Raw genomic sequence first — 20,939 nt, forward strand, 5'->3', positions numbered from 1 at the left:
GTTATATTTTATAGCTTCTTCCTCGCACTTTTTTTTAATTACACACGTTTTACTTTTATTTTATTTTTTATCAATTTATTTAAATCATATATATATATATATATATATATATATAATAAATATCTTCCGAATTAAAAAAAAAAATTATTTGAGGCGAAGAGGAAAACGTGAATGCATTTGAATTATCAGTTAGTCGATGATGTGTGTGTTATTCGTGATCATCATGGCCTATCGTATCGCAACTTTACCTCATAGCCACATAAACAAACACGTTCACACACGCCACGCCACTACTCTTTCACTCACCGAGTCATAGCAATCACCACACAACAACACAAATGCACACTAATTTCAACTTCATTGCCGCCGTTTGACCCTCTTCCGTCCATGCTGACGGTGCTAGCGCCTCCGCCGCCGTCTCTCTCCGTTCGCGCCTCCTTGCCCAGGCGCCCGCAGAGCAAGAAGCAGCAGCAGCAACAGAAGCGAACATGGGGGGACTTCAGCCACTTCGCTCAGGTGGTTCGCAAGGACGTGGAATTCCTCAAGAAAGGAATCGACAACGGCGTTGCCTGGGCCAACCATACCTTCCGCATTCCGCAGGTTGCGAAGAAAATCGACGACGTCGTTTGGCTCCGTCATCTCGAAGATCCTCACTCTCCTCCCTTTCCTTCTCCTTCTTGGCCTCAACCTTGGTACCCAGGTTTGCGTCCACATCCCCAATTCCATCTCAATTTCGCGCTTCTGATTCATCGAGTTGCTATAGTTGACGTCTTCAATGACATTGCGAGAAAATTCCTATCGCAACCATGTTAATTAAATTACATGATGAGTGTTGTTCTTGGCTATCAGAAATGCAGTTTGATTGTTTACTGTGTTGATTTGGTCTCTGGTTGTGTTGCAGGACTAACTGGAGTGGACTTGCTCATGTATGATCTCAAGGCTTTGGAAGCGTATGCTTCTTACTTCTATTATTTGTCCAAGGTTTGGTCCAACCCGCTTCCGGAAGTTTACGATCCTCAGGATGTTGCTCAGTATTTCAGTGTTAGGCCGCATGTGGTGACCTTTCGTGTTCTTGAGGTACTGTTTTATTTTATTTTTTACAGTGTGAATAAATTATCGGGTTAAGTTGTGCAAACTTACTTGCCTTTTAATGTCCCATAATATTTGTTTTATCGTGTAATAACAGCATTTGGTTGAAGATAATTGCTTGCTTCCTGTAAAGTAGTATACTATGATTAGTGAATATGTACTTGCCTAGAGCCTAGAGACCGATTATCCTGTGCAAGCAATAGTTGTCCATTTGTTTTTCTAGTTTCATAAGAATTATACAATATCTAGGATTTGGTACCATTTAACTCTGACCTTGACTGTTAGTTTTTATTCAGTTTTTTTTATCTGAATTGATGTAACATTTGATAGTTATTCACTTATTCGATTGAACTCCTATCTGTAATAAACTATCTTTTAATGATAGGGATATAACTTTTTAATTTAAAATTTACAATTTGTCATCATTATGTCAAGGATGCATGATCATTGCTGAAGATGTGCCACTGGATATCAATTGATTATATAGACAAAGTACAGTTTATAGTGACTTTGGCAGTACATCTCTCTTGAGGAACTTTAACTTAGGTATATTCCATTCTGAATTCTAATGACATCAAGAGTATAATCCTAGTAGTCCATTCTCAATTCTAATGACATCGGAGTTTATCCTAGCTATTATGCTGGTCACCTGGGGATACTGAACACTACAAGTATCATGGTCCAAATATCTAGTTCTGGGTGTGAAGTTGGTTTGTTAAAATCTGGCATTGGTTGTGTATATAGGCAAAATACCCCTTATGATGACTTTGAAAATCCTTCACCAGTAAACTAGCTTTTCAGATTAAGTTGAACTTAATCTGATTTCAGTAGTAGACACATGAATCAATTTATATTGGTGAGTTACATCCGTTCATGCACCAATGCACCATATATAGCTTTAAGTGGATGTGTTTCTTTATTGATTAAATCTTCAAATTATAAATATATGTTACATATTTATTTTTTCCAAATCTTGTGAAGATAACGTTAGAAAAAAGTAAACATAGTTCCTAATTTCATAGATTTTAAAAGTATATATTATATTATGTCAATTTGTATGTACATGAGTTACATATCAAATAATTTTGGATTCACGTAAAATTTTGTAGATATGTTCCATATTGTAGAAACTACCAACTCAATAGTGACCTTTTTAATATATTCAGTAAAGAATTATTAAATGGTGCAACTTTGAGTGAGTATTTGACACGCTTTGGTGTAAGAAGTTCCTCCTAAATACGCACATGCACATATTCCAATGGGTTCGAAATTGGTTTCATGTTGCACTCTTCACTTTTTCTTGAAGTGTATCCTTATTGATTTATATTCCATTTTGGAAGGTACTTTTCTCCTTTGCCACTGCTATGATCAGTATTCGAACTTCAGGGTTTAAAAAGTTTCTCGGTCTAGCTCCTGATGAGGATTTGGATGATACATCATCTCAGTATAATTTTGGGATGGTATTGAAGGAAACATTACTTAATCTTGGTCCTACCTTTATAAAAGGTGAGGAGTTTGATCTATAATATGATCATTAAATTAAATTCTTTTCATAATTCTATTATTGGGCTTTATATGAATTTTGTATTTTGTATTGCTTTAAATTTTTTGGTGTTGGGGCTTTCACTTCTCTCATGCAGTCACAAGATTATCAATATCCTTGTTACATTCATTTGATTGCTGATGCAGTTGGTCAGTCCCTTTCCACAAGGCCAGATATCATTGGTGTTGAGATGTCCAAGGTTAGATTGACAACTGTGTCTGAATTGCCATTCTATCACATTTGTGCTACTGCTAACATTTTGAATGCTTGGATTGACAATATGTGTGTATATATATTTCAATTGTGTTCTTGTTGCAGGCATTGTCAGAATTGCATGATCAAATCCCTCCTTTTCCTAGGAATGTTGCTATGAAGATTATGGAGGAAGAATTTGGTTGTCCTCTGGAAACATTCTTTAGTTACATTTCTGAGGAGCCTATAGCTGCTGCATCATTTGGTCAGGTACTTTTTCCTATGACAGGGGAGTACCATTTATAATTAAATGTTACATATGAGAGTTTAGTTATGTTTTACTTTAAAGTGTGATGGTATGTCTTACTGATTTATTTAGTTTTCTATTCTCTAGGTTTACTTTGCCCGTACTACTGATGGCAATAACGTTGCTGTAAAAGTTCAGCGTCCTAATCTGCATCATGTGGTGGTGCGGGATATCTACATCCTTCGCCTTGGGGTTTGTAATTACTATTAATCTCTAGTGGCATTTTAAGTTTTACGTTTATTTATCTATTCTTCATAAATTCTTATATGAGTGTTTATATTATCCATTATAGTTGGGACTGCTGCAAAAGATTGCCAAGAGAAAGAGTGACCCTCGCCTCTATGCTGATGAACTAGGGAAAGGTTTTGTTGGTGAACTGGATTACAAATTAGAGGCTGCAAATGCTTCAAAGTTTCAGGTAATAAATAAAAGACATATCGGCTGGAGTTTTATTATGTTCACATATTAATGAATTCTAGCACTGGTCAATTTAGAGCATTGATGAATTCTTTATCAGATTTTAACTTTTAAAATGAGGGTTGGTTGAATCGGTTTGACAAAAAACACTAAACAGTGATCAATGTTTTTGTTCTTTGAATTGACATGGTCTTGGTAAATGCAGGAAGTGCACTCTTCCTTTACTTTCATGCATGTGCCAAAAGTATTTCCACATTTAACTCGAAAGAGAGTTTTGACCATGGAGTGGATGGTTGGTGAAAGTCCAACAGATTTGCTCTCTGTGACTGCTGGAAACACTGTTGGAAATGTCTCTGAATATTCAGAAAGGCAGAAATTAGATGCAAAAAGGCGTCTTCTTGATCTGGTATGTAAACAAAAATGCAATTATCCATTATTTGTCTTCACATTGTGCAAAAGTATTTTATATCTTGGATGTTAAGTAATGTTGACGCTATTGGCTTTTGGTAGAAACTAAGTGAACTACTGAAGATAATCAATATTTTTCTATTAGAATTACGAGTATGAGTAAAAATGAAACTCTTGGCCTTAAGATATTTTATAGTTTCAATTACAAAATAAACAAGGCATGGAATTGAGGTAGTGGTAAAATTTCTTCATCAATCCTTTGTTACCTTATTTGACCACTATTACTCATCTGACATTTTTTCATCCATTTAAAATGACTGATTCTATGCAAACCTTGCTATTTGATCTCTGAGGCTCTGAGTGTTTCACTATATTGAAATTGTCACATTCAGTTATTTTTTACTTTTTCATATTGGTACAGGTCAGCAAAGGCGTTGAGGCAACATTGGTGCAACTTCTTGAGACAGGCTTATTACATGCTGATCCACATCCTGGAAACTTGCGTTATACTTCATCAGGACAAATAGGGTATTTGTTTTTCCTTGCCTATCCAATACATTCTGAATAAATTATGGTCTAACTTCACAACAAAAGTCTAAAAGGATTTTTTCACTTCTTTGTATGTGATAGTTTTCTGGATTTCGGTTTGCTCTGTCAAATGGAAAAAAGGCATCAATATGCTATGCTGGCTTCCATAATTCATATAGTAAATGGTGACTGGGAATCCCTTGTCCGAGCTTTATTTGATATGGATGTTGTAAGGCCGGGGACTAATATCCGACTTATTACCTTGGTATATCACTTGTATCTCAGGATTTAATAATTATTTTGCCATTGAATATTTAAACCAAATAAGAACAGGATTCTCATATCCAGTTTTTGGTTATTCTGAAACTTATGCTTACACAATGGCTTTCTGAATTTATATTTTATTTTCAGGAATTGGAACACGCATTGGGAGAAGTGGAACTTAAAGAAGGAATTCCTGATGTGAAGTTCAGCAAGGTGAGAGTCATATTTAAGAAGAATAGTAATTGAATTATGTTTGTCAGGTGACTGCTTAAACCAAATCACTGACTGTGACTGTCAAGAAATATGGAAATAATAGGATTCCTTACTAATTTTTTTTGGCCTTTAAGGCTAATTTAACCTTATAAAACTAGCTTATAAAATGAGGTTTACATCTCTTCTTTATATACTATGATTGGTTATATCTCTAATTGATGTGAGATCTTCAACGCACCTCCTCACACCAAGGAGTGAATATCTCAAGCGTGGGACTAGGAGGAACCTGATAGCGGGTGACATGTTAAGCTCAACAAACTGGACTATGATAGGTTCTTAATGGTTCTGATACTAGTTTAAAAAAATGGAATTTAAATCTAATTCAATTTCAAAAAATCGACTTTTAAAATGAAATTTGCAGTTATATATTATAATTTGACAATATCTCTAGTTAGTATGGGATATCTAATAGGATTAACCTTGACTAAAATAGAATGCATCATCCCCTATTTGAAGCTAACCATAACTGAAGAAAATTACACTTCCAAAACTAAATCAACTGAGTAACATCCATTATCAGTAGCAAACCATGTATGTCTATGGATAACATGGGTTATTGGACATGGGTATACATAAAATTAATCATGTTTTATCATCAATAATGATAATTCATTGGATGGTTTACTTTGCGGTTTATTTCAACAGAAGTGATGTTATGTGAAATTCAAATCATATATTTAAACATGGGTACAATTAATTATTTTGTGTTCTTTACATTGAAAACCGCAAGTTCTAAATCTAATTCCACCTTAGGTATAAATACAATCAAGCACCATCAGATTGCATGGATATTATAGGGAGTGTCTATAGTGTATAGTGTATTGTTTAAAAAAGTTTAAAACTTATAATGTTCTTGCTTTAAACTGTTGAATAATTTAAGCTACACTTTGAAGCTGATTGATTAAAATTTAAGCCCTCCTTTCTTGGTTTCACGTTTGGATTTGATACGAAAGATATCAATTGTATATGGCATCAAATATAACTGGTTTATGCCTGATTGTCTTTCCTGCTCTGTAAGAATTAGAAAATGGTTGTAGTAATCCTTTTCTGGTTGTTATTATTGAATATCGTTATAAGAAATTAATTCAAAGCACTTCTTACTGCATATACATTTAAAATATGTATTTGTCTAAATTTATATCCAGGCAAAGTAATAGTATCCATCTAATTGAACATGTGTTAATAGTTGGTCTTCTATTCTCTGTTGCTTTTGCTTGTAAACTTCTCAACTTACTGAATTTTCAATCAATTTTCCTCAAGGTTCTGGGAAAGATTTGGACTGTAGCACTCAAATATCATTTTCGTATGCCACCATATTATACACTTGTCTTGCGATCACTAGCTTCCTTGGAAGGTACACTATCAATACGACAACAAATTACTTCTTGTCTTTCTTATTTAGAGTCTTGCTAATAGTTCTGCTTCTATTCCTTATGTATCATCAATAACTAGTAATTCAAAATATTTGTTGTCTTGAACGAACAATCTCAAAAGCTCAAGTTATTAGGTTAAGGTGTGTTGAATATAGAGAAAATAGGGTTTGAGATTAATCTCCCTTGTGTATAAACCACACATAGGGTAATCTATTTATAATAGAGAGAGGTACAATTAAAAAGAGTAACTAAAAATAAATAGAATAAATAGAAGATATTGTTTGATATTGTGATTAACAATATCTAACAATATCTTAATAATATCAAACAATATCTAACAAGGTGCATGAATATATTTATACTTTATTTCTAATACCCTCTCCCGCAAGAGCCTTTTGGTCCCAAGTGTGGATAATGAGCAAGTTCACCTACCTTGTGCTAAAATTCAACTTTAAAGGATGAGAGCAACGAAGAATAAACTCTAAACCAATTGATCAGAGGCTTTGACACTGTGTTATGAACCAATATGACCAAAATATTAATTATGTAAAGACACATGAATGGTTCCCCATTATAATTCTGATCATGTTAAATTTCTATTATTCTCTTACAATATCTTTTAACTCATAATTTTCTTTGAACCAATATCAGGTTTGGCTATAGCCGCAGATAAAAATTTCAAGACTTTTGAAGCTGCATATCCTTATGTTGTTCGAAAACTGCTCACAGAAAACTCTGCTGCCACAAGGAAAATACTGCATTCGGTAATATAAAACCTTGAACAATTAGTTGTGTCAATAATCCAAAGAAGTGAATTGTAAAACAAGTCATCGCATGTTTGTTTTTATTTACTGACATTATAGCATAGAGAATATATTCTAAGCACTTATCTTGGAAAAAGAAATTTTAGATCTTTTTATATATGAATCCTGTTCAAACGTTAGCCGCACATGATGTCTTTTTATGTTTCGTCAAACCAATCATCATAGTTTTGCATATGCAATTATGTAAACTACTAGGCAGCATCTCTGTCATTCTAAAGGCCATTACAATTGTGTACTAAATGAAGTTTCTTCGTAATATATCCTAGACCTTATTCATTTCTTTTCCTAAACTCATTTTTCTCCTGTTAAGGTGCTTCTAAACCGAAGGAAAGAGTTCCAGTGGAAAAGGCTTTCCCTGTTTTTGAGGGTTGGGGCAACTAGGTATGTCAAAATTCATGCTAGTGTATGCTCTCTGGGAAGTTTTATATTTTATACATACTTTTTTAGCTTAGTTTCCAACCTAATATATATCTTATTTCTAGGATTTATTGACTTTGTATTTTCAGTTTCATCTACAAACTACGTAGTAAACAGCAAGGCCCTCTTTGATTGAAAAGATTAAAACTAAAAATGCATCTAGTTGTCTAATTCAAATTAAACAGTCGATGGTATGCATGTGCCGCTCTTTTCTGATCCTTCTTTGAAATTTAGCTGCTTGATGCTGTTAGATTTTGCTCTAATGTTCTTCTTTCTATTCCTTTATGCCATTATGTATTATGCAAATATCCACTCCATTGATTACTTTTCTGTGATGGTAAATAATTTTAATGAGTTTCATATTTGTTTGGCAGTCCAACACCCTCAGATTACAAAGTTCTTCTTTGCCCTCTAGTTTCTGTGCTGGGTTTTATTTTTAACACTGTACACCGTGTGAATGCCATTTGGGTAAAGCATATTTGTCAAGGAAACATTTTCTTTAAGCCAATTTAGTTGTAGGACTAGGAGTAAGTAACATAAGCATAAGCCTTTTGACATAGTTGCCTCAGTATTTGGTTTTATTTTTTATTTTGGAGCTCATTGGTTCATTGTAATTTTCTAGAAATAGGTAAACTTCTAGAGTGTAGTAGTTAGGGATATCGGTTTGGTTGGTGATCACTGAACAAGGAAAGGCCTCAATTCGATACTTGTTTTGATATTTCTACTCATCTCAAAGTGATCTTCTCTAATTTGCAATAATGTTGAACTTCACTTACAAACATATGCTAAGAATCAAATTTCTATTATCCCATATTACACTAAAAGATCTACACTACCATTTTGGTATACTTATTTTACTTATTTTATCGTGAGAGCTCCGGTGGATGACACCTTCAACAAATACCGACCCTCTACAGGTCGGATCTTTAAACTTGGTGCCAGATAACCTATGATGCACCGATATTTCTATTTGTATCATCCAACACATATCATTATCCGATACTTTAATCAATATTTATCAATGAAGTATCTAATTGATGAAGTACTAATACTTTTATAATGATAATATTTTTTGTTTGTTTTGAAAATAGATGTTATTTTAATTTACATTCACACAAATCACATATTTATCATGTTTTTAAGAAAATTTGTATATTTTTCAATATGCTTATAACGTATCGTATCTTATTATTTTCAAATTAAATGTATTGTCGTATCTGACACATGTATCCTATATGTGCATAATGGCTGATAACTCTCCATTAACTTTTGTCATGCACTCAAGCTGATCTTCACAAAGAGATATTAGACTGTCCTGTTTTAGTTAATCTATTACTCAATAATTGTTAATTTTTTCTCTGCTGTGGATATAGCGTCTCATACCTGTTATTTTGTCAGGAGAGCCTTGCGACTAATAGCGTCAAATAGTGAGAAGCCCCTTGATCACTTATCAAATAAGGCCATTGATACAGTTGATGTTGCGTATTTGGTTTTGAGGCTTTTACCATCCAAAGATGGTGTTGCTATCAGAAGACTTCTCATGACTGCTGTGAGTTCTTATAAGCTTTCTATCTTAAAGTAATTCCAGTTTATTGTCATTGTACACAGCTCACCAGGTTGCCCAAGCTTCTGGTGAATTCATTGTCAAAAACATTTTGTTGTGCCAAAGGAAACATTTTACTATGACTATATTTATTATACCGAGTCTTCCGTTATTAGTTTGAGCGTTTGATTACTGCAGTATATTGTTGGTGAGCAGGAAAACTGAATATGCTTGTCTGGAAGATTTTCTTTGGTTGGCTGAAATAGTTTTTTAATGTATGAAACCTACTTTCTATGGAATGGACAGGATGGAGCATCACTAGTCAAAGCAGTGGTCTCGAAGGAGGGAAAGTATTTTCGCCAACAACTCTGCAAGATCATGGTTGACGTAGTTTACCAATGGATGATTAAATTATTTGGACAAGGAATTATAGTTACTCAGTATTCCAAGGTGAAATTGGCTAATGGACCTAGCAACAAAGAATCAGGTCTATCCCCTAGATCTTTGCCTACAGATGATTACAGTTTCATCTTTAGAGACCGACGACTCCGGGTGATATTCTATAATATTCTAAAATCTGCAAGTAGGGATAAAATATTGATGTTGCGGTTCTTCTGGGCTTCCCTTCTAACAATGGTGACAGCTTCAACTTTGGCCTGCCACCGGCTTGTGGTGTCTCTTTCTGAAGCTTACTTGGCCAAAATATTTGATGCTCCTAAGAGATACGCAGTCAGTGCATGAAATATTCTTAAATTGTTTAGTTTTCTCAGCAGATAGAGATCATTCTACGTATCCAACAATTTTCCAAGAAAAAAAAAACAGGTTTATTTCTACGGATGACAGCAAAAGCAATTGTCTTTGTAGCATTAGTTGGGTATTTTAGATTTGGAGCAAATTTGGTGTCAGGCAGGCCAAATATAGGCATAGGATTGCAATGTCTTTTAGTTACAGTTTATACACGGGAAACTCTGTACTCTGTACTGATGCTGTTATCAATATCTAGATACCCTACATGTATGTAAAGTTTTTCATGTAAAGTGTTACAATTTTTCAGAAAATGAAAAAGCATTTCAGCTACTAATTTTCTGTCAGTCCTCAGTACTTATTTTAGTTATATCACGAGTGAAAAGTTATCGGATTAATGATGATAGTGTGAGAAGGGAGAGGCATCGAACCATTTAAAGTGCTGTTAGATGTTAATTTAGAAGCTACTGGAAAAATTAATGCATATAGCATACCTTGTGTGCATCCACGTATCTGTTAATAAATAATTCTACTTTGCCTCTTACTACTGGGAAAATTTCTTTTTTTTTTCTATGGCGGAATGGACAACTGTATTTGTTAACCACGATTTTTGTTCATGAAAGCTAAATTTCTTCTTCTCAAATGCGTCAAGAGTAAAACAAATTCTACCTAAAATGATTAAACAATTACTTTTACATAATATTGCACATGCAATCTCAAACTCACGTTATAAAATCATGAATAGAAACCAAGTTTGAAATTTAGGTAGACGAGACAAATTCATGAGCTGTCCTAACGCATGCAATGCATAGAGGAGTGAGTGGGGCATGAAATATTTTATGGTTTTAGTTTGCCTGCAATATTTTAAGACGAATTACAACCTCTTCAAATCTTTTCAAACAACATTTTATTTTTTATTTTTGCTGTCTTTCAGACAGGTGTGGTACAGTAATGAGAAAGTTTTTATCTGTCTTCGAGGAAGAATTTAATGTGCATTTTGTCTTTAGACCATGATCCTTATGAAACATCATTGAACTGTACTATGTACCTAACCGTGAATTGAATCTAAACTTGGTTATGCAATTGCATGAAGAATCATTATTCAAAGAGTAATTTCAATAACATAAAACTTAATTAACTGTCGTTTTGGACATGACATGTACCTAATTAACTGTCACTTTCTCGACCAAGGTACATGACCCAAAATGGGACGTATTTACCATTTAGCCAGCTTAGCTGTTTCCAGAAACACTTTAAAACTCAATAAAGGAACTAAATATCGTTCTTCTTAGTCCTTCATAAATTTCTTAATTTAGGTGCACTGCAAATATTTTTTTGTTATGAGTATTTTCTAGTATATTCGTTCAAAGACTAATTTCAAAAGTAATATCTGTCACTGATCCAACGTATTTTTCACACATCAGAGTTTTCTATTGAATAGATCTTTTCCATAACAGTGAATACATAGTGTCTAATTACTTGTCCGTAGAACTCGAACATGAAATTTTGTACTAAATAAGCATTTTTCACTTGTACAGAAAATTTTTAATCATTTTGTTAATCCAACGGATTTATAAACATTGTTTACTTTGGGAAATTCACCGACATTAACATAAAAAATTTAGAATTTGTAGGTTGCAGGCTATAATAGCCTAGTCAAATGTTATGAATTGGCTCGACGAATTCAATGGTTTTTTCTTGGAAAAATTTATGATAATTATAGTTAATAAAAGCAAAAAGACATTAGAAAATAAAATATTTATTATGCTAAAAGTATAAAAACCATTGATATGTAAGAAGCAACTTCTCAGTTTTAAATGATATGCGGTTTATGAATATGCTCTGATCAAAATAGCATTATTAGTACAATGATCATACACAAAAAAGGGAAATTATTGCATTGATTATTATGACGAATTACTTCTTAATTATTAGATGGAATATTAATATTGCACTAGTGGATCTAAAAGGAAAAACTGCTTATAGAAGATTGAAAGTTTATGCACTGCTCTCGAAGAAGTACTTGTAAGGGATTGTTCCAAATATCATAGGATGTCAGCTTTTTACTCAATCAAATGATAGTTATAAACTTTACATTTATTTCAATCAAATAATTTACGAATAAATATTGAAGCACTTAGAACACTATTTCCAGATAGTAAAGAATCCAAATAGATGAGCCCTAGCATCAACTTCAAGTAGATATTATGTAACATCAATATACAGTTGGAAGAATTGTGCATCCAAGGGAAAAAAATATTACAAAGAAGTCAATTGGATCATGTGACTTTTTTGCAATGGCAACTTTCACTAATTTTATACAGAATGTTATTAAAAGACTTTCAAATCACTTAGAACTCTCGTAGTTTTATATTACAATATCAAAGCAAATTAAAAAAAAAAATGACATTCATAAAGAGCAAACTCTTTCTTGAGGCAAACATTTGCAACAATGATGTAGAAACTAACTGATCTTGCTTTGGAATTGTATCAATCAGCTTTCATGAGCTTCTCCGGAAAAATATTGTTTGTGAACCATTCTCCGGTAATCTGCAAGGTATTTTCCATGCACAGTCCCAATTAAAATATACAAAAATCTCCAGAACTTAAGTTAAGAAAAATCCAACAACCTTGTCTAAGAATACAGCAATTGAAGTGCAAATCAAATGAAAAAAACTGGGGAGCGAGACAAATAAACATAGGCAATGTAAATCATTACAAGTTTATAACAGAAACAACGTTGGTAGCTTAAAAAATAGTTTTCCAAACCTTCCTTATCATTCCATAGTGCTGCAGCATAGCTGTTCAGAGGACTCTCCAAGTTAGGTTCTGTCATTAGAAAGTAAATTGCTTAGACAAGCATGAAAAGTTGAATGCAAAGCTCAAAAAGATATCAAGATCAGACCTTCCAATAAACTTTGAATAGACAGAAGAATAGTTCTGCAATCATAAGCTGAAGACCACTTGTCCTGTAGAAACACAGAAGTAGGACAGTTATTAGCTCCAAGATAATGTGTGATGGATGGAAAACACTTGGTGCAGATTGATGCAATGAAAATCCAAATTTCCTCTATAGATAGATATACTTGGCATTGACATTAATGGTAGAGTCAAACCCAATTAAACACAAATAATGAATACCTGAAGGATGTCCAAACAAATGTTGCCAAACTGGTCAACGTTTGGATGAAAACACATTGTCTCAAACTTCACTTGTGGGGGCTTAAAAGGGTAGTCCAGGGGAAAATGTAAAGAGAGTTTATAAGATAGACCCTCATACAGAGTTCCTTTTCCACCTTCAACTGTACCAATCCATGTAAAAATACTCTCACCATCAGGGAACGCTGATACTCCAAGATCTCCTCCACTCATCTGCAGGAAAAGTCATTTTCACCATTTCATAGTGTTAGTGGCTGTGACAGCAAAATAACAAAATCTAGTATCTGGAAAAGGAAAGCATATTTGTTTCTTAAAAATCAGCTGATATCCCAACAGATTAATTTACACAATTTACCACCCTAATATAGATGCTGATTTAAAAGAGTACATGAATAAATAAACACATGCTTCGCAAAGTAAAACTTTTCAATTCTTGAAAATAAACCATCATGCTTTCTTTGATTCATAAAATAAAACTGTTCCATTAAACAGTCACCTGGACCGAAAATAGAATGAAAACGATCATGATTTTCTAGATGCTCCTTGGGAATTCAACTTCCTATATCAGAATTTATTCTACAATCATGGAAAGGTTCATAACAATACTAACAATAATCATAATTAGAGTAAAAAGAGATATACCATGAGAGCCATTAATTCCTTCTGGAGTCTGCAATTACATGAAAACACAACCATCAAATACAATTCCAAAACCCAGTATCCAAAATTTAAAAAGAAATATCTGAAAACTGAATAATTAACCGGGCATCGTATTTAGGATCAAATTTTCCTAACTCAAATTCGCTTGCCATGAAGAAACCAAATTCTGATAACGCAAAAAAGAACCGAAATTCGAAAACAAAATTTCATTTTTCACTTTTATTCCTACGTGGGAGTAGGAAAAAGGGTCATATTTTCGAAAGATTCCATTTAAACCAAACAGAAAAGAAGAAAGATTTCAAAATTTACTCACCTCTGAGAAACGGCGGAGGTATCGACGGAGTGAGGAGCCGGCAGCTGCTGCTTCGACGGAACTGCGGGCGGTCGCCGGTGGTCGAAGGAGTTGCCGGCGGCAGGGTTGGAACGAACCTCCATTAGTGGCGATCAAGATGAACACGGAGGCCCAATCTGATGAACGGCTGAGATTTATGAATGAACGGAAGAGAAAGAAAAGAAAAGCACAGAGAAAGAAAAACAATTTTGCGGGAAAACGAAGTGTGTAAGGAACAAAAATGGATGGAACTGCTTAATGCTGTGGTATTTGCTTCTAACTACTGTTTCATTATCTTTCCCATTTTCACAATTATTTATTTATCACTCTACTTTTTATGTGCTCATGCTTTCCACCAATCAACATCTTAAATGCCATTCTTAAAAAATTAGATACTATAATAATAGTTAAAACGAAAATTATTTTTTCATAAAAAAAAAAAATCCAAGTCTTGCTATACAAAACCTACCACAAACTCAATACAACATTTTATAAGTATTTAGAGACTTGCTCATATTTTCAACCAAATAATTTTGCATACTTATACATATTACCTCAAACAATTATTATTTCATAATAAATAAATTTTTAAGTATAGTTTAAAAGAATATTTCATGTTTCATTGATATTGTAAAATGACAACTAAAATAAAACATATTCTTACTAAAACTTTTCATTCTCATTTAGGAGGAAATAGTTTGGTTATTCCTCATTTGGGTAACGCCTACTTATGATTAAATAAACAAAATTACTTGAAAGAAAAATGTTACTTATACATCATAGAGAGAGGAAAGGAGGGAAAAAAAAGTGTGAGATTATCGTTATAATGGAGAAAAAACATAAAAATTAGTATTCTAAAAGAAATTTGAAATTATTGATACCTGAGGATGGTAAAATATTATGAATTGAGTACTTAATTGAAAAATGCTCTTTCAAGTTTTTTTTTCTGTATGTTTTTCCCTTTTTGGATTACATGGGACTAATTAAAATCCCTCGACTAATAATTTGGTCAATTAGCTTGTTAATTTTTTTTTTAATATATACATTGGATTTATTATTCAAATTACATTTTTAATACCTTTTTTAAATTTTAAACTAAAGTAATATTCCAATTTTTTATTATATAAAAAATGATTATATGAGTCAAGTTTAACATATAATATTTTATTTTAAAGTATATAAACATTTATTATAGATAAAAAAAAGTTAAATCATACTAAATCTGATTTATATATTATCATTAAAATAAAGTAATGAAATTCAATTGTTAATCGATTAAATTTACATCATGAACAAAAAAGTGATTGAAGGTATCGAATATATGTAATATTGAGCTTTGGCCAGTTTTTCAAACTGATCACCTCACACATTTCTTCGAATTTGATCAACAATATTAATCATCTTAGTTAGAGACAGAGAAAAAGTATGTTACACAGTGAAAGTGAAACTCCATCTTATACAAGAAATGTAATCAAGTAACAAATCATGTTGTGCGAAGAAAATTTACTTCATCACTTTCATTTCAATCCTCAAAAGCAATGCTTCCTTTTACTTACAACAAAGACGTGTTGGATATGTGTTGAAGCTATAATACAAGGAAATGTTCCTAATACTCATCTGTTCTACCAGGGTTGCGTCCCCTCCCAAATGAAAATTCAGATAAAGCAATGTTGATTTCATGTTGAGTTCGAATAGGAGGCAATTCTGCTGCTGGAGGCTGCATCTGCATGGTCTCTTCATGATCAACATCTCTTGCATGGTGGCTTGGGGAATGTGACCCTTCAACATCCCATTGATTATTTTCATAGTTGGATGTTCTTGGAGAAACTAATGGACTATCACTGTGTCTAGGGTGCTTGTGAAGCAGGTGCACTGGAGACATGCCATGAGTTGGAGTTCCTGGTCTGCTTGAGAATGGTGTGTTAGAAGTTGAATCCTTGTTGTGTTTGAGATGCTTCTTAGCAGTGTGATGCCAGTTCTTTAGTGCTGATGCCACGTTATCTTTGAAGATGGTGGGTTTCATGGTAGAACCCATCTATATAATGCCACCAAAAAACAAAAGAAAATAAGTGCCACCATTATTATGGTGTTGGTTTATTATATTGATAAACAAAGACTGAATTTAATATAATGTTCCTGTATCTTACTTGTGTGACTAGAGCATAAAGAGGCAAAGTCACGTAGCTGCATAGAACTTGGGTGAGAACCCTGCAAAGTTTCATTTTCTTATTAGGTTACACACACTCGAGTATATAACACAGCAAAAGTGTGTTGAATTATCTTCAATACAAGTCAAATGTACCAGTGATTTTTCAATGCAGCTTTGGAAAATGAAGTGAACTTACCCCATTGTAAGTCTAATGACGATATCTGCGGCAGTTCGGTGAAAGCAAGAGTTTATTTTGAACCCATTGTCGTACTGTAACAAAAAAAAGATGCAAAGTTAGAAAAAATTTACTTCTTTTAGGCTAAATGCTGCATAATAGTCTCAATTCTCTTGACTTGAAGGTATTAGCTCTTTTAGGCTATTGGGTTTGCTTTATTCATTAGTTAGAACTATTCTTTGGTTTTTTTCCCTAACAATTTGAGGTTCCGAAAGGTTGTTCCTGATTTCTAGTACTGATAGATTTTCCTTTCTATTTATTGTAAGCAAATTCTTTTACGGTACAGATTCAAGAACAAAGCATGGTCTATGCAATCCTGCAACTTTTCTCTCTTCAATGTTGTATAGCAAAATATAATGGTCCAATGAAGCAAAAACTTTAGGAAAGTTGATCAAGATGAAATACTTACTGTGCTCCAAGCAAAAAACGCCAACTGAAATGCATTCTGCAGCACAGAACCAAGCACAACTATTTCAGTACACAAGAATTGGAATACTTCATTTTGACAGTTTGTTTAATCATAAGAAAATAAATCACTAGATTTACCTGAAACAGAACAAGATGAATCAGAAAAAGAACGAGGCGAGGGCGATTGAACCAGAACAATTCATCTCCTGGCTCAACCACTGGTGCACCCTTGACCACTTCCCCCCTATCTTGAATCCTTAGTGCCATATCTGTTATGATCATTTGTAGCTTTGTTCCCACCAACAAGATTGTCTACATGATTCACATTAAACGTTATTATGACAAGTTCAATTGAATAAAATGTAGATTGACAACATAAGCAGAATGAGTGGTTTTTTTGCTTACAATTAGTGGGATAAATGGTAGCCACAAATAAGAATACCACCCTGTCCATATACAACAAAAATTATCATTAATAAAACAAACTACAATATAAAGAGCACCTAATACTGTTTCTAGTCTAGTAATAATCAAGTTTTAGGTGCACCAGAGCATTCCAATTTGAAAACTGTAAGAAAATATGTAGCTGTATAATCTTGTATCTATTGAATTCTACAAACATTGTGCATGAAAATGGTGCAAATAATTCACGATCAGACCCATATTGATTCAACTTTTAGCAACATCAATTACGCATGACTTCATGTGTTATATTAAAACTGGTTTCGATGTTTGAACAGGGCTTACCATTAGTATATGTGAGCAGAGTCAGCACAGCAAATAACCAAATAGTTGGACTGCAAGAACAAAAAAACATGGTTCAGCTTAAATTGGTAAGGTAAGAGGCTAGAGGCAGAAAGGAGAGCAAAACATTGGATGATATTCTTACCTTATTCCCACAACTACTGCAAAATCCTCATCAAGTGTTCTCTTGATATAGTTCTGGAAGTCAAATTTTGTCTCACTTGCTGGAGTCAAATGTGCCTAAAATTACGTAGCTTAGTTCAATTATGATATCCTTTTCAGCAAAAATATCGAACTATAGAACATATTTTTGTGAAAACAAACTCACCACTATGAATCCATGCCGTAATGCCATATAATCAACTTTATTAACTGATCCATAGAACTGTCTGCAGAAGCTAACCTGATTGGAGAAAAATACAAAGGTCTCGTGAAATTTGTGTCACAAATAACAAACCATGTTCTTGAAATTCAGAATGTATCTTGGAACAACAATGTAAGAAATTTATGAGTCTATTCATGAATGTATGTATCATATTTGTGTACTCACTATCCATAATAAAATTGGTGATTTGCTCCATGAGTTCAAGTGCCTTCGTCCAAACGTTGTATCCCTGGCAAACCTGAACCTCTCAGGATCTGCAATGCACAAATGAAAAAGAGTTTCAAAAACATGGCTAATATTTCTTAAATATACTCATGAAAGTTAGTAATAAATCCTTTTCTGCCACAACGTAGACACACTTTAGAAAATGAGTTAAGGAAACAAAGATAAAGAACATTTATTATATTAAAAAAAATATTCATTTTAGGAGTACTTTTACATTTGAATCTTTTTTTAACCTTCTAAAGATATTTTTTATCAATTCCGTAACCAAAAAAAAAGTATTAATAATTCCGTAAAGATATTAAATATATTTATTTTAATTATTCAATATTTTGTATAAATTATTAAGAATATTTTAGTGAGAAAAATCTATACATAATCCCTTCAGAAATTAAATCAACATGACCTAATTATCGTAAATGGGTAGAGTAATAATAAGAACAACGTTTGAGCTTGACATGTGATTCAGACAAGAGAAGTTATTGTCAAAAAAAGATAAACTAATTAACACATCTTTTAAAAGGTTTTTCAGTTAACAAAAGCAATCAATTTTATACTGGGACATACTTTTTCATTTAAAATTAATTTCAATCACGTTTAACAGTTGAAAAAAAAATTACTAGTTAAAATGAAATCCACCAGAACTCAAAAAACAAATACTGTTACTGGGAAAAAAAAAAGGTTTTAACACTGACAGGCCTTAATTATTATTTTTTTGTCGGTAATATCCATAGGTAGATAAGTCAACAACCTCCATGCAATTAAGATTTTGAAGACATTTATTTATGATGTGACGTGTGTTGCCTAGTACATTTCACACTTAAAGCCATAGATACAAACTATAATGTTTTTAATTCATTAAGATATTTTGTTTCAGATTTTAACTCTCTGTGGAGTGTCGTGTTACCATGGTAGAACTGATGTTCAAGACTCTTCGTTTCGTCTTCCCACTTCCTCCATACTGACATCTGCATACCACAAAAACCAAAATCATTCAGACACGCAAAACAATTTATTTTTTTTCTAAAAAATGTTATTTTTAAAAGAAAAATAACAATACAAAGATTAAAAGAAAAAATTTAATCAGTCGAATGATAACAATGATACTCACTTTTGTTCATACGTGTCAGTTTGATACTTGTCTTTAAAAATGTGTTAATCTAATTTCAATTTTTAAAACAAATGTCTTAATCAGATTTCTTGCTAGATCCGTTAACTTAATTCATAATTTTTAATATAAATATCAATACTTAATTTTGTATATCATTTTAAATATTAATATCGTTGACGGTGTTAATAATTTTTTGCTAAAAAAAATCTAAGACATTTTTAAAAATTAAGATTCAATTGATATATTTTTAAAAATTGATATTAAACTAACAAATGAAAATAGATACCAGATGACTACCCAATTTTAGATGGTAGGAAATAAGATGAGAGTACCTTAGTTCTACCCAAAGTGAGTGTGATGATGCACTGTAGGATGTGAAAAATAGCAAGCACAAAGACGAATATATGGAGCTGGTGAATCCCATATTTAGACATAAAAGCAACTTTGCCTTTATACTGCAAAACACCAAAACAAAATCAAACTTTGTAGAAACAAAACAACCTCTGTTGGAAATTTACAGTGTCTGGTCCCTCCTCTTTTCATGAAATGAAAGTCAATTAATTACCATTAAAGTTAAACAAACAAACAAAAAATATATGAGAGTGTATTAATTGTGCTTACTTTTTTTGCGCATTTGTCAACATAATCTTCTGGACCTTTACTCTTATAATCAGAATCACAAGGATTCCAAGTGGAAGCAACAGTTTCTGAGATGCAGATAGAAGTAATTCGATCTTCAAACACCACTAGGAGAAAGGATATGAATCCCAGCAGCATAAGCTCTAAACACACAATTTATATAGCTTTTCAATTAGATTAAGCAACAGGATCTTCTAGACACTGAATTAATCATTAATTAATTAATTAATTAATTAATTAGTACCTCCTTTAACCTTTTCCAGCGCTTCATGAAGAGGCTTTTTGTGTTTCTTTTTCAACCACTGTTGCAATTACAAAACCGCAAGAGATCAGGGATAACAGTATATATAAGATGCAGAAGGTGGTTTTTGTGAAGCTATATACCTTTCCGAGTTCTTCAATACTATGTTCAATGAGGATTGAAATAGCGAGCATGACAAAGCACACAATTGCAATAACCCATGTAGGAGTTGTCTCCAACTTCCTCTGTAGAACTTCTTCGCCATCGCCCATGTTTTGGTCTCTGCAAGACTCAGACCAAGTTTTGTTTTGTTTTGTTTTGTTTGAAGAGAAGAGTGTGTGTGGTTCAAAACCAATTTTTTTGGAGACCGATGATAGGGTTGGGAATTGCTTGTACTATAGCGGTTATATATATACATATAGAAGCATGCAAGCTGAAAGAGCGTGTTGAAGCATCATTTTCAACGAAAGGAAGACTTTGACAAGTTCAAACCAGTAATCGGTCAAAAAAGGATAAGAGGAACAGTCTTTATTAAACTCTTTTCTTATTCACAAAAATGATTGAAAAAATGAGGAAAAAGTTGTGAACTCTTGTTACCAGTGACTCACTGCCGCAATCTAACCGCAACGATGAAAACCGATCAAAATAAAATAATAGAATAAAAACAGTGTACTATATTAAGTATTACACTGCTGGACTTTTTTTTTACTCAATTTTTTAGGTCCCACTTTGT

At 32.9% G+C, this 20,939-nt stretch overlaps 3 protein-coding genes across 4 annotated transcripts; 1 reads left to right on the plus strand and 2 right to left on the minus strand.

Annotated features, from left to right (window-relative positions):
- Positions 1-227: 227 nt before the first annotated feature.
- Positions 228-10,259, plus strand: ATATH8 (Protein kinase superfamily protein). Its single transcript, XM_028081059.2, has 16 exons — positions 228-700; positions 902-1,077; positions 2,430-2,595; positions 2,779-2,831; positions 2,951-3,094; positions 3,219-3,323; positions 3,424-3,549; positions 3,754-3,954; positions 4,378-4,484; positions 4,587-4,749; positions 4,896-4,961; positions 6,282-6,375; positions 7,046-7,158; positions 7,529-7,599; positions 9,034-9,184; positions 9,485-10,259. The coding sequence occupies exons 1-16, from the start codon at positions 388-390 to the stop codon at positions 9,917-9,919; spliced, it is 2,484 nt and encodes an 827-aa protein (XP_027936860.2). The 5' UTR covers positions 228-387; the 3' UTR covers positions 9,920-10,259.
- A 1,846-nt stretch (positions 10,260-12,105) lies between these two features.
- LOC114190214 (uncharacterized) lies at positions 12,106-14,379 on the minus strand. The gene is made up of 6 exons (XM_028079012.2): positions 14,055-14,379; positions 13,724-13,751; positions 13,064-13,294; positions 12,828-12,891; positions 12,692-12,751; positions 12,106-12,472 (listed from the first exon to the last, which is right to left on the minus strand). Exons 1-6 carry the CDS (start codon positions 14,174-14,176, stop codon positions 12,417-12,419), a joined length of 561 nt encoding a protein of 186 aa, XP_027934813.2. The 5' UTR covers positions 14,177-14,379; the 3' UTR covers positions 12,106-12,416.
- A 1,121-nt stretch (positions 14,380-15,500) lies between these two features.
- On the minus strand, positions 15,501-20,605 carry LOC114189887 (MLO-like protein 6). Of its 2 annotated transcripts, none has more exons than XM_028078608.2 (15): positions 20,350-20,605; positions 20,210-20,267; positions 19,948-20,108; positions 19,659-19,781; positions 19,123-19,183; positions 18,159-18,247; positions 17,937-18,011; positions 17,754-17,848; positions 17,612-17,661; positions 17,270-17,310; positions 17,003-17,176; positions 16,866-16,901; positions 16,418-16,491; positions 16,220-16,280; positions 15,501-16,107 (listed from the first exon to the last, which is right to left on the minus strand). In XM_028078608.2, exons 1-15 carry the CDS (start codon positions 20,476-20,478, stop codon positions 15,679-15,681), a joined length of 1,656 nt encoding a protein of 551 aa, XP_027934409.2. In that variant the 5' UTR covers positions 20,479-20,605; the 3' UTR covers positions 15,501-15,678. The 2 variants fall into 2 exon arrangements, with proteins under 2 accessions (XP_027934409.2, XP_085532215.1); XM_085676089.1 differs by having other exon boundaries at positions 19,948-20,129; positions 20,350-20,558.
- Between the last annotated feature and the right edge of the window lie 334 nt (positions 20,606-20,939).

This window comes from Vigna unguiculata, chromosome 7, assembly GCF_037176805.1.
Source record: "Vigna unguiculata cultivar grain cowpea cultivar isolate G323 ecotype 2 chromosome 7, ASM3717680v1, whole genome shotgun sequence".
Lineage (NCBI taxonomy): Eukaryota > Viridiplantae > Streptophyta > Magnoliopsida > Fabales > Fabaceae > Vigna > Vigna unguiculata.